Genomic DNA, 13,915 nt, shown 5'->3' with positions numbered 1-13,915 from the left:
AACCCCGGGAACTGGGGAGAATGAAATCACTTACCTTATCGCAGAAGACCTTTATCTGACAGTAGCCGCGGTGGAAGACCGTCGCATCTCTGGGGTCCTCGAATGTGTCGATTTGTACGTGCAGCGGCAGGCCCTGCAACAAAGAGAGTCCGTATTAATATCACAATGCCCGTATCATTCAAATTGCCCGGGGGCAGTTGAGAGTCGCTGCTGCTGCTGCCGTTGCCGCCGGACAGCAATTGCAATCGCAACAGCAACAGCAACAACTTGCAACTCGCAACTTGCAACAGCTGCAATTAGCCGTTGTCATTTGGGCTGAGAGGGCGTGGCCGGAGCCGAGGGGCGTGGCCGGAGTGATGTTAAACTGCCAACATCCGTTGGGCGAATGTGTGTGCAACATGTCGTGGCAAGTGCATAATTTGATTTGCCTATTGCCCACACTCGGTGCCACACGGAGAAAAATACATTATGTCAAATGCCACATCATTACCTTTCCTTAAAGATACTTATTTCAATAATAAATGTTTTGAGGTACAAGTTATAGCTCATTCTAAACACAGAAAGTTAAGAACTCTTAATAAGAAGTTCAAGGAGAGTTATTATAGTGTTGAAGAAATTACTTTATGTATCCATTAAATATGAATGGGTAAATACTGATGTCTTCAAAAAAAAGAATTGGATTATGCTTAAATCGAGTTATGATTTAATCAAAAAATGTACACGGTTCTTAAAATATGCCTAAAAATCGAAAATGATTTTAAATTTGTTTATGATTTTTAAAAATTTCTGATACAGTTAGAACTTATTTCAAAATTTTTCTTATACAATCTAGGAAATTGTTAAATTAAGGACCGAGAACTAGTGACATTTTCTCGCTGTGCAAGCTCCACTGTACCTGCAGCGCTCTCTTTTAATGAAAAGCAACGAGTTCTGCCTGTGTTTCTGTCAATGAAATATCAGACTTAATGTACGCATTACAACTCTGGCCAGGAGGATGTGCAATCCGCTTTGGATTGCAGGTGGAAAGGGGGTAGAAGGGGGGCTCAGGTGAGCGGAGGCAGGTGGCAGGTGGGAGAATAAGAAGAAGAAGCATAAGAAATCCCCTGCCTACGTAGCATCAGTCTGACCGTTGTCAAGACGACTGCTCTGAATGCTGATCGCCTCGAAAGGGGGAAAAGAGCCATTCCCCGGGATCTCTGCTTCGATCTGGATCGCTTCTCTGGCCGCATTGATTCGCCATTAACAAGTTGGCATTAAATTGGTTATTACTTAACCCATCAAAGGCAATGTGGCTGAGTTGAATTTCATTTATAGAAAAGTGCAGACAATTATTTTTCTCTGAGAAGCGTATTTGGGTTAGTTGAAAAGCAAGGCAGGTAAATAAAATTTACAAAACAATAAATGGAACAAAAAAATATAAAAAAAAGATTTAAAATATAATTTATATATTGAAAATGTTGATATGATATGATATCCTCATAAACTATGATGCAAATAATATTTTCTCAACCTAAAGACCATCTTAAATTTAAAAATAAATATTAAAATATAATTTACAAAACAATAAACTCACCTTAACTCCCTTTTGACTGCTGAAATCCGTGCTCAAGCACTGAACCGCAATGTTGATCTGTTTTGGAAAAAATAAGAAAAATACAAGAAATGATAAAAAAAGGAAAAGCCAAGAGAAACAGAGCAGATGTATGTGAGAAATGCCATAAAATATACAAATGTAAACAATTATGAACATAAAAAGAAATTATATCGGATGACAAAAACTGAAATGCGTCTGGCTATTAGAAGGCAATTGTTTTCTCTCTATTAAGTCGATGTCCTCTTTATGCCCACGACAGTTTAAAACATTCCAACGCACTCGGAAAGAGCAGAAATGAAGACAAAAACGCTGAAGGAGAGACAATAACAAGGCAATACACAGAGGACCATCTCGACCATGGACCATCTCGAGATGATGATGGCCTGGTGGAGTGGTGGGGCCTTAAAGCCGAGTAACGAGCCAAGTAGAGCCGCGACTTTGTATCGCATCCAATTCATTTTTAGTTCGACTTCGATTCAGTGCAAGGTGTGTGCGTTTGTATCTGTATCTGCAACGCCGTATGCTGTGTATCTGTGTGTGCCGCCGAGGCATTTTAAGCATGCCAAGTCCGAGTTTGACTCAAAGTCGGAGTTTGAGTTCAGTTCGCCAGCCAGACAGTCGTTGGACAGTACAGAGAAAAAACAACGAAGAAATAAAAAAAATAAAAATAAAAAGAAAATCCATCAACGCAAAAATACCAAAGGAAACAATCTTAATGGTAAAAGTGCAGCAGTCACAGCCGCCACATCCAACAGCCAACATCCAACAGCCAAACATCCAAACATCCATACATCCACATATTCACATATCCACATATCCAGAGACCCGAGATGTGGACGAGCAGTATTTAATGTGAATAATTAGCGGGCGCGTACCATATAAGCGAAAAGCGAGGGGCGAAGCACCTGCGTGTCGGTGCGTACGAAAGTTTTGCCGCTGGGAAAGGCAGTATCTCACAGATACGCCATCCACACACACACATATAGACAGCGCGAAAGATGGAGATACAGATGCAGCTAACGGCATAAAACGAAATCGACATTATGCGAGCCAAGTCGAGCCAAGTCCAACCGCCAAGAAAAGGCTACTCTCTCTCCTCGAAGACGATGTCGCTGGGATTAACATCTCAGCGCGTAAACAATTTGTAAATAAAAAGCTCTATCAAATGCCATGTGGGCGGGGGAGGTGGCGGCGGGAAATGCACTTATGGCCAGCCAGTTAATAACTGCTGACCAATTTGGCAGCCTGCACACACAGAAGTCACTGAACTTGAATGAAAATCAATTCGGTTTTGGCATTTGTTTTTCACAATATTTTTCACATTTTTCCTATGGCATTTGAGCCGGGTTAAACGGACACTTGAAGAAACAGTTTCCGCTATCTAAGGGGTTTTTTTTTGACAATTCTTTGATTTATATCTCAGCAAAATAGTCAAGGATTTTAAATTTAATGCTACAAAGATTTGTTCATTTGTAATACAAATAATTACAATGTTGTAAGCTTTGATAAACACCTTTTATAAGTTGGAATAATAATTGTATCTTATTTATGGGAATAATATCTATTAAGGAATAATAATGGAATATTATTTTTGCTTGTGCTTCTATATTCAGAGAATTTGATGAAATTAAATTTTGAAAAAATATCCTTTATAAGATGGGATAATATTTAAATCTTATTAAGACGAATAATATTCATAGAGGAATAATACTATTTCTTGTGCTTCAATATTCATAGTACTATTTTTAATGTTATTTTTTGGGTAAGTACTTTATAAGGCATGCCACTTTTCAAATCTTCAATCAATATATCAATTCTAAATGACTTAAATCTGGACCTTATATCTGTCTCTACATTGTATATATATTTTCAATATATATTATATATTTATTTCCTTAAAGAGGATCATTATAATTTGTGTGCTTCAATATTAAGGGTATTATTTTTGAGTATTATGCTATGGTAGATACTTTATAAGGCAAGAAATTTTTTAATTCTTCAATCAGTTTATCATTCCTAAATGACTGAAATCTAGACCTAGTACCTCTCTACATTGTATATATCTATATTCAATCTATATTCCATATATTAACTTATATATTCTTTTCTTTCTATTAGAAAAAGTTCCAAGTTTATAAGGGACTTTGGTTTTCTCTCTCTGCTGGTGGGCGGAGCTTTGCAAAGGATAAAGCCACAGCGGCAGTCATGGCGTATACGTAATATGAGGGCTGTCTAGCTTACTGGTCTTACTGCTGGCGCTTGCTGCAATAGAATTGCAAATATTTTCCAGCGATTAAAATGCTTGATAATTGCTAAATTAAAACGCGGTGGGAGCCCGCTCGATCTGTGGTTAGTGGCTAAAGCAAAAGCAAAAGCCAACAGCCAACTCAGTCCGAGACTTAGTTCCAAGCATTTGCGAGTAAGTGATTAAAACTAAGTGTCATAAATAAATAAATGCATAAATTATTCTTTTGAAAAAGGCAGAAAAAAACACACATGCGACTGGAAGAGAGATAGAGCGAGAGGGCGAATGCCGGACGGCGGGCGACAGAAAGGGATGGCCACAGTGGAGGCTGAGGCAATGGCGACGCTGGCTGAATAATTTGCGTTTTACTCGCAATTGAAAATAAATCAGAAATTAATTCTTCGCTCACACACAGATACAATGCACACATACATATAGATATATAGATATGGCGAGGACTTTGCGGGCATATCTTCTATCTCCGTCTGCTTCATAAAAGTGTCGCGCTTAATTTTTTTCGCTTTTTTCTCATTTTTAATTGAGGCGGCGCTCGAAGTAAACAAAATGGTTGAGAGGGAAAAACACATAAAGGCACACAGAAGTCGGTGGGCTGTGATGACCTAGAGATACCCTGTAATTGGTTGTATCTTCTAGGTTATTTTGAACAAATTTGAAGCATTAGATATGTTAGATAATGACAACAGGGATAGAATATGTTAAGAAATTGGTTACAATTTGTATTTCTTTATCTCATGTTTGATCTGTATTTCATATATAACAAAACCAATTGATATGAAATTCGGTATACGCAATTAACTCATCATTACTTCTTTCTATACCAAAAAATACAACTATAGCTCTGGTATTTTTCGAGATGTAGGAAGAATGCAAACCAAACTTAGAATGGATTGGTAATTGATCCATATTTCTTTTATAACACAACCAATTGATAGTAAAATTGGTATACGCAATAAACGCATTATTATTTATTCCTATACCAAAAAATATAACTATAGCTTTGGTATTTTTAGAGATATAGTACGAATGCCAAACAAACTTAGAATGGATTGGTAATTGATCCATATTTCTTATATAACACAACCAATTGATATGAAAATTGGTATACGCAATAAACAAATTGATATTTCTTTCTATACCAAAAAATATAACTATAGCTCTGGTATTTTTAGAGATAAAGGACGAATGTCAATCAAAGTTAGAATGGATTGGTAACTGATCCATATTTCTTATATAACAGAACCAATTGATATGAAAGTTGGTATACGCAATAAACACATAATTATTTCTTCCTATACCAAAAAGTAAAACTATAACTCTGGTATTTTTAGAGGTATACGATGAATGCCATACAGAGCTAGGAATGCAAAGATAATATTAAAACACAATGCCCTACAAGCACAGGGTACTCCAAAAATTCCATAACTACGATGGCCATAGAAATGAGATCTAGAATGAACAGAACTTACCTTGGCGGAGCTCTCCAGCGGATTCCAGTAGACGGCGATGGCATTGTGCGACACTTCCTCGATGCAGCCAACGAGGCCAACCGAGTTCTTTGTATCTGGAGAAGGAGAGCAGTCGGTGGAGATAATCAGAGGGGGTTGGTATCGTGTGGTATGGTATGGTATGGTTTCGGTACTGGTTGGGGGGAATCGCGGCTAAGAAGACGCAAAAGAAATGCGAAAAGTGGAAGGAGTCGAAAAGATGGTTGAAAGAGGCGAGAGCTTGGACATTGGAAAATATGTTTGTATTAACAATTAAGGAAATTTCTGCGTTGCCATCCAGTGACAAGTGCCTAATGAGTTATGTTTGATGGGCCAGGCAGCAGCAGCAGCAGCAGTGGCAGTGGCAGATGCTGCATGCCCCATGTTGCAAGTCGCAAACAGCCACCGAGATTATCTGCAATCAAACAAACGGAGCGCAGTGGCTGCCGCCGCGCGATGCGCGTTTATCAATGTCATAACTCTCCTGGAACGTTGCGGGCCTTTCAATAAAAAGCAACAATTTACTGCTAGAAATACTAGACAATACAAATGGACAGTCGAGCAGCCAACGCTGCTGGACTTCTCTTTCGATTTGCGGGGCAGGGGACTGGGATTTAGGATTGGGAATGGGTATGGGTATACTATAAGTCGAAGTCGGTTTTACGCACCTGCATCCAAGATTCTCTGCTTCACGGAATGCTGACGACTGTGCCAGAATTGCCAGGCCTTGATCTCATCTTCGGGGCTCTTCTCCTCGCGGAACATTAGCATGATCACACTCTGCGTCGGTCGAATAGAAAAGAACAGAAAGCAAATATGGTTATTAAATTAAGTGCGAGGGTAAGTTAAGAGGGCACTAAAAATTAACTCATCTCAATTATGATGTTCTCGAAAAAGGAAGCACTAAAAGTTGAGTTAAGTAAATGGTTATATTGGAAAGGTAGCTCTCGAGGGGACTCTAAAGAAAAACTTTCAAGTCCTGAGGTAAATATATTTATAAATACTATTTTAAATGTGTACTGTTTATAAATACTGTTTTAAATAGATATACTTTTTTTTAAATTAAAAAAACATTATTTTGTTTTACAATTTTGCGCTTTTCGGCAGCTTTGAATTTCAATTTTAATCATCATTAAGATATATTTGTATAATAAAGCGAATTCTTCAGAGATTTTCTTTGCAACGTCTTTTGATTTCTAAGTTAAAACTTATTTTTCCTTATTTTCACCATTTCTTTTTACGTATATTTAATATATTTTTAAGAAACATACTTTTCCCAATAGATATACATCTATTCTAATTTAAATTTTAATCAGAAGCAGCTTATAGAAATTCCTGATTTAACCCTTAATTTTTCTGGACATAAAACAGAGTTTAGATCTTATCTTTGTAATTGAAAAAATAAATCTGGTATGTAAACAGCCTTGATAAAATTAGGGCCAGTTTATCATCCTTTGCTCTGGAAAGCGATCTGCTGGGAGTTGATCTCTATCTCCGAGGAAATGCCATGTATTTCGCTGCTGTTTTCCAGACATTGTCTTAATCCGTTTATACTATCCCAAGCAGAGGGTTCATTGCTCTGACATATATGCGTTGTGACACTCAACTCACAACTCGGCAGATCGCACCCTACGCCTTAAAAGTCAAAAGGATTAGGCCCTGCCAGGACAAAAGGACGAATTCGATTTAGCAGAAAAACGTCCAACACATTTTGTATCTTCTGCTCATAGAGTTCCCATTGTTTTCCCAGCATTTGCATTTTTTCTCTATCATTTATGTGTCTATTTTTTTACATTTTGAATAATTAAGGAAGCGCAGAGATAGCGAAAGAGTTCCCTTAAAAAAAGGAAACAGTTTCGAAATTGCAAGCAACCCCTGCGAAGATCATCTTTTTCTTGAGGGATGGAATGGGGGGGAGGGGGGTTTCAACTGATTACAGCATAAATATTTTTGTGTGTTTTCTTCGGGACTGCGGAAAGTCTTTACATATTCATGGGCTAATCAGCTCGTAAATTATACTCAGTTTTTTCTCCCGATTTTGGGTTTCATTTTTCTTGGATCCGAATTTTCCCCGTTAGATTGCTTTATGCAAATGCTTAAGAGTGTTGGGAAGTTTTCTCCCATTTCGGATAAAAAAAATAAAGAAGGGCGCGCAGCTCTAAACAAATAAACTCGTAAATTAATTTTGACACTTTTTTGTCGAGCCTTGCAAAATATGGCACTTTTATGGTAATCTGAGAGCCAGAGCGGCCTGATCGAGAACTTGAGAAGTGTTAAGGGAAGGTTCATAAGCTTGTATCTGAAGATCTCTCCTCGGTTTCTTCAAGTTTTTGTTGCAAGTTGTATGTAGTATTCACTTTTTTTTTATCGCTTTCTTTGCGTATGCAAATGAATAGGACTCGGATTCGGATTCCAATTCGTATTCCTTCAATTTCAATTGTTGTTTACTTAGCCTCCAGTTCCGCTTCCCGTTTCCTCTGGGCATTTCCTCAACCCATTTACCACTTTCAACAGTAACTTTGATGTCATTCTTGGGCTCTCAACGGTTCCGTTTTCAGTTTTCAATTTGCATTTGCATCTCCAGACGTCATTTAAGCTTATCTGATTGATGATGTTGACGGGCATTGTCTGGGTCCTGAGTCTAGAGCTCCTGCTCCTTGAGCGATCGTCCTGAACAAACATTCGTCGTGAAAGACCAACGACTGGCGGCAATTTGCATTGAACGGAATATTCAAATTCAAATTCATCAGGGGATCGCACTCGCACTCGCTTTCTCAGTATCATTTATCATGAGCAGGATATGGGATGGGTGTAATTGAGCAAAGGGGTGGCGATCGCACCTCGGGGTAGGACTAGACTATACTATATCCCCTGGGGATCCGCTCAAGAAGCCGACACAGATTCCCTGACAAATCGCCCTGGTAACAAAGCGTTGGATTTTCACATTTTCCTTGCTCATGTGCTCATATGTTCATGTGGTGTTGATGGCATAAACAAAACACACCAAAGAATGGAAAACAAGCAGCACGAACTTGATTGACAAAGCTCCCCTTCCTCTGCTCCTTTCCAAAACTTATCCACTATATAAACACATATATATTGATTTGGATCCTACCTTGACGGTGGTGTTCTTGATGGGCTTTTCCGCATCGTGCACATACTCCAGCGTTATTCCGTAGAACTGACCCTTGTTGATGTAGGTGATGCGATCGTCCTCGCGCCTCTGCGATGAGCTGATGGGGCTCTCCAGGTGATAGCGGAAGCCCACGTTTGTGAAGCTGCATTAGAGGTATTATGAAATAAAGTTATGGGGGTTACAAATGGGGTGTGGTAAGTAAAAAATTATATGGTTAAAGAGGGTTATTAGCAAATAGGTTAAGTTAAAACCTAAAATGTGATGTAGAAACTTTCTTTAAGTTACCAATCATAATATAAAAAACTGTATTGATAGAAGTTTTCTTAAAGTTAAAACAATGCTTATTATATTTTGAACACAAGCTAACCACTACAATTTTTAAAACAGCATTACTAGCTTGGTATATTTATAACAATTAATACTATTTGTTATCTAACCTCATATGACTGATTGTAGGATTATCATTCATAAAATGTTTGTTTGCTTGAAGATAATAAAATATAAAAAAATATTATCTAAGAACTAAAAGAAATATATATTTTTATCAAGAACACAAGCTTAAAACATAATTTTTTATAAGCGCAGAACTTTATATATTTTTCTTATAAGTCTGGCTTAAGACTTTCATTCTTAAAAGGTTTTTCTGTTTACTGAAGATTATTTGTTGGGGTCTCCAAATATTACTAAACCAATTTTATAAAAAAATCTTTCACTAAATAATATAATATTCTTTTAGTATTATCTTATGGGATCTCCAAAGAACTTACATTTTTGGTATTTGTATTTTGTCGGCATCGTTCTGGCGCCCAAAGTCGTGCCAGGGCCGCGACCGCGTGGATCCATTGGTGCTGGTGTCCACCAGGGAGGTGGTGGGGCTGTTCTGGCTGCCATGGACCACCGTCCTCTGCTGGATGCTGTTCACGCTGACGGGTATGCTGCCATTGGCATCGATCAGCGTGCCCGGCTGACACAGCTCCGTGTAGTCGAAGGACTGTTTTGGGAAGGGATTCAGAAATAAAAGATATCAGTAAGAAATACTATATATTATAAGAAATATAAAAATAGTATTATTATAATTATAATATACAAGACTATTAATGGACACGACACGCTCTAATCAAACACTCTACTATACTTAAATCTTCTGATCTTATAAAGCTAGTAAATCATTCAAATGGTGTTATATGCGACGGACTACCTCTAAGTAAGTAATAGAAACTTATTTAATAGGGTTTCTTGGATGGCTTGTAGCCTGGGCTTATCGAGGGCTATACCTGTTGTATATTGGTCTGATCCCGCGGTGTGATGGCATCCGTGCCAATGCCCGAATCCGGACTGGGCAGATCCACCGTGAGACCCGCCGCCGTGATGGCTTTGGCGTAGAGGGGCGTGGCACCCCCATTGCTTTTGCCATCCTGCGGATGATGTTGCTGTTGCTGGTGGTGTTGCTGCTGCTGCTGCTGTTGCTGTTGTTGCTGTTGCTGCTGCTGCTGCTGCTGCTGGTGGTGGTGATGGTGGTGCACGCTGGTGAGCACGGTGGTGGTGGCGGGCGGGGGAACGCTGCCGGCAAAGCGGCCCTCATAGGTGACCACTCCGCCGGGCTGCGATACAGAGACATCCACATCGCCATACAGACTCCTTGTGCTGGCCGGCACATAGCCACCCTGGCCATCGGGTGCAAAGTATTCCCGATAGTAGGAGGGCTCCGCTATAAAAGTGGTGGTGCTGGTGGGCGGGGGACCTGGTGGCAGCCGGCTGGCCGTATACATGCCATAGTCATTGGCCGAGATATAGGGACCCGGGCTGGGACTCTGGGCCTGCATGGAGACACCTCCTCCACCGCCGCCGGCTGCTCCTGCCGGACCCGCACCACCGCCCGCTCCGCTCGCCGTGCTGGGATGTGAGGTCTGCAGGTGGTTGGGTGGTTGGTTTGGTTGGTGGATCAACGCACTTGACACATCATCATCGCTCATCCCTTCTTCGAGGGTTCTCACCTGTAGGTAGATCTGTGTGCCGCCCGTGGTTGCATACATCTCTAGTGTGGTGTTCTCTGCCGTCCTGGTTCCCGGCGATCCTGATCCTGTTGCTGATCCTGTGCTGCTGGTGGTGCTAGTGGTACTGCTGGGCCTATCAGCTTCACTTGCCGCTGCTGCATCCACGTGCAAGATCTGCGGATAATGGTCGTTGGTGTTTGGGTTGGGTTCTTGGAACACTTAAATCTAAAGCTTGATTTGGAATCCGGTGGCTAAGCAACTGATCGATGGATTCAGTTGAGTTCGTGTATCCACCGAGACTCCAAGACATAATAGCTGATATCTAATGGCCCAAAAGGCCAGTGATTGATGGTTTTTTGTATTTGATTTGATATTTTTTAGTGGCCAGCACAGAAGGTCGCTCAGAAACCCCACAAAACGAGGTGACAAAATTGTGCGTGCGTTCTTTTTCAGCCATGATTGTGTGGATTTTTCTTTTCAGCCATGATTCATGCCAACAACAAAAGCCCGCAGCAGCCAGCAGCTTATTGAAAATAACGTCAACAAGTACAGTTTATAACAAGGGAGAACGCTATAGTCGAGTACCTCGACTATCAGATACCCGTTACTCAGCTTAAGCGACCAAAGGAAAATGGAGATATGCAAGCAGCAAAGCGAGATTTAAATGCGCCACCTACCGGCGGAAGACAGATTTAAGCGTTGTGTGCGTTAGGGTAGGCGTGACAAATTCATTGTTCAATAGAATAAGTTAGCCGCGCACTTTGCTCTCTCTGAGCGCCGGCAGTGCTTTTCTCTTTGCCGCTAAGTTCGGCCGGCAACTATTTACATACACACACATACACGCGTAAAAACATTTCGCACTGTCTGGCTCTGACGTCATAGCTTTTTTTCTTGGGAGGTTTGTGGGCGTTAGAGTGGGCGTAGAAAAATTTTTTTTGGGTCAATCGATAGGTATGGACAAGACTAATACATTTCAGTTAAAATTTTCTATCTAACATCAAAACTGTAGGAGCCACAGTTTTGGGCGGTTTGTGGGCGTTAGAGTGGGCGTGGCACTCTACTGAAACAAACTTGCGCTGCGTAAGAAGCTCAGGAATCTGCTCGCCAAATCTCAATAGCCTAGCTCTCATAGTTTCCGAGATCTCAGCGTTCATCCGGACAGACGGACAGACGGACAGACGGACAGACGGACAGACGGACAGACGGACAGACGGACAGACGGACATGGCTAGATCGACTCGGCTAGTGATCCTGATCAAGAATATATATACTTTATGGGGTCGGAAACGCTTCCTTCTGCCTGTTACATACTTTCCGACGAATCTAGTATACCCTTTTACTCTACGAGTAACGGGTATAATAAAAGGCTATAAAAAAAAATGGTATATACGAAAACGAAATGAAACAGTCGCCGTCTCCGTTGTTGTCGTCGAGTGGAAAGAAACCAATTAAAAAATATACAGAAAAAAGCGCGAAAAAAATCCACATTTATATACGGATTGATATATATATACGTATATAAGGCTATATGCATATGTTAATTATCATTGTTTTTTTTATTTTATTGGCCGCCCGAAAATGTCAAACGTTTTTGGAGACAAACGCACGAAGCTAAATGAGGTAATACAGAGCAAAGTGTGGTCAATTCATGTCTTGGACTATATATATAGTGTATATATAGACATCGGCGGACTGAGATTGAAATTAGCAGGGAGCTGCTGATTGCCTTTGGTCTAAAGAAAGTGAAACCCATCGAAAAGAAGAGACATACAGGTCCAGCCGAAAAGACGTCACTATTTATTTGATCGAAACCGGTTGACAGCGTTTTTGGATCTTAACTTTTTTGGGGGTAATTTTTGTTACACTTTTGCTCACACACACACACACGGTCGCAGAACCCTTGTAATAATTTATGATTCTTTCGGTTAACTTCTCGTCTCAGCGACTTAAAATTTATACAGAGGTTTTTGTATCTGCGTCTGTGATTTTTTTGGATTCCATTTTTGAGTTTTTTTATTTTTCTGTCTTTGTGGTTGGAGACTCTTGTATAATTTAGCATCAGTAAAAGATTCTAGCTGCGAGCTAATTAAATTTGTTCATCGAAATCAATTTGCATTTTAAACTTTTAACGTGCAACGTCAGAAAAGGCCTTGACGAATCCGATCGACGATCGATCCACGGAGACAAAGATACTTTGTTGCTTTTGGTTATTTGGCTTTTCGGTCTTTCGGTCTTTCGGTTTTTCGGCATTTCGGTTTTTAACTTTTGGCTTTTTGATGGTGCGTGTGTCGCGGGCTCAATCGCATCCGAATCTTTGTTGTTGCTATAGGCTATATCTATATGGCAGATATATGGTATAACTGAGCCATCGGTTATGAGTCGAGCTGGCTGGGCTTTTAGAATTATGCTAAGTAGCAGCGACCAGCGACAAACGATTCTGGCACATATTTATGTATGAGGAAGGAATAAAAAAACACCAAAATCAACGCAACAACAAGTAGCGAGACAAAGGAAAAAATAACAAAATATTTAAATAAAGCCAATTAACTATTTTAATGCCTTTTGGAATGATAAAAAGTGAAACTTTTTTCTTCTTCGGCCTGAGCGTTTTATGAATATCGTTAATTCTCGGAAATAAAGTGAACGAAAAGCCGAGAAAAACACAAACATCTTCATATATGGATGCGAACAAAAAAACAAAAAAAATAAAGAAGAAGGAAAATAAAAAAAAATTGTTTTGCATTCATAAAATATTTTTTAATGGTTCCTTGATGTTGTAATGGTTTGGTTCTCGGTAAGGAAAACCCGTGACTAACAGCCCTCGAAAAGTGCCCAGTTTTGTTGGAAATTTACTAGATGGCGGGGCTTAAGTTCAATTTAGCTCTTAATAAGAGCAATAAACCTTCAAGGTTGTTTTCGAATTGTTTGGTTGATGTTAAAACTTCCGTTAAGAGAGTACTCAATGGGATATGGATATAAGAAATGAATGATATTGGAATTAAAAATCTTAATTGGTTATCAAAAATTTGAAAACTGTTTTTCCTTTTTAAAAATTCCATTTGTTTGTCTAATTTATCAATCTGTTTGTTCGATCATTGTCTATATAATTATCTTTTTACATCATGTAGGCTTTTCAAAGCTAATTGATTTATTATTAATAATGCTATCCGGTTCCTAACGCTCTTCATTACGCATCAGGTTCTTTAAAACTAGTCATTTTAATATTGAAAAATATAAAATCTCAGATAGATTTAAAACAAATCTTTGATTTAATAAGTTGACTCACTAAATATACACATGATTCACTTTAGGAAATTAAGGAAATTCTCTGAATAAATTGAGCAATCGCCAATCGATTTCATACATTGTTGGCGAATCAATTTAAAAAGGGGAAATCCGCCGAACTGATAAGCCGAACGAAGATTTGGAGCAATTAGAAAG

General features: G+C 39.5%; 1 protein-coding gene across 12 annotated transcripts in view; it reads right to left on the bottom strand.

Moving 5' to 3' along the window:
* Positions 1-13,915, bottom strand: part of LOC119549312 (protein grainyhead) — a 50,689-nt gene that overhangs the window by 9,117 nt on the left and 27,657 nt on the right. For 8 of the 12 annotated variants that reach the window (XM_037857280.1, XM_037857275.1, XM_037857276.1 and 5 more), the window contains exons 4-9: positions 9,248-9,471; positions 8,460-8,622; positions 6,013-6,124; positions 5,327-5,421; positions 1,574-1,630; positions 35-133 (exon numbers count right to left, since the gene is read on the bottom strand). In XM_037857280.1, the coding sequence (XP_037713208.1) occupies positions 35-133; positions 1,574-1,630; positions 5,327-5,421; positions 6,013-6,124; positions 8,460-8,622; positions 9,248-9,471 (750 nt within the window). Of the gene's footprint in view, positions 1-34; positions 134-1,573; positions 1,631-5,326; positions 5,422-6,012; positions 6,125-8,459; positions 8,623-9,247; positions 9,472-9,754; positions 10,388-10,474; positions 10,649-13,915 lie in introns of all 12 variants that reach the window. The other 4 variants (XM_037857287.1, XM_037857284.1, XM_037857285.1 and 1 more) reach the window with 1 other exon arrangement.

The sequence above is a fragment of the Drosophila subpulchrella genome, chromosome 2R (genome assembly GCF_014743375.2).
Source record: "Drosophila subpulchrella strain 33 F10 #4 breed RU33 chromosome 2R, RU_Dsub_v1.1 Primary Assembly, whole genome shotgun sequence".
Taxonomy (NCBI): Eukaryota; Metazoa; Arthropoda; class Insecta; order Diptera; family Drosophilidae; genus Drosophila; species Drosophila subpulchrella.
Note: the sequence above shows the minus strand (reverse complement) of the source record. Positions and strands in the feature narration are given on the sequence as shown.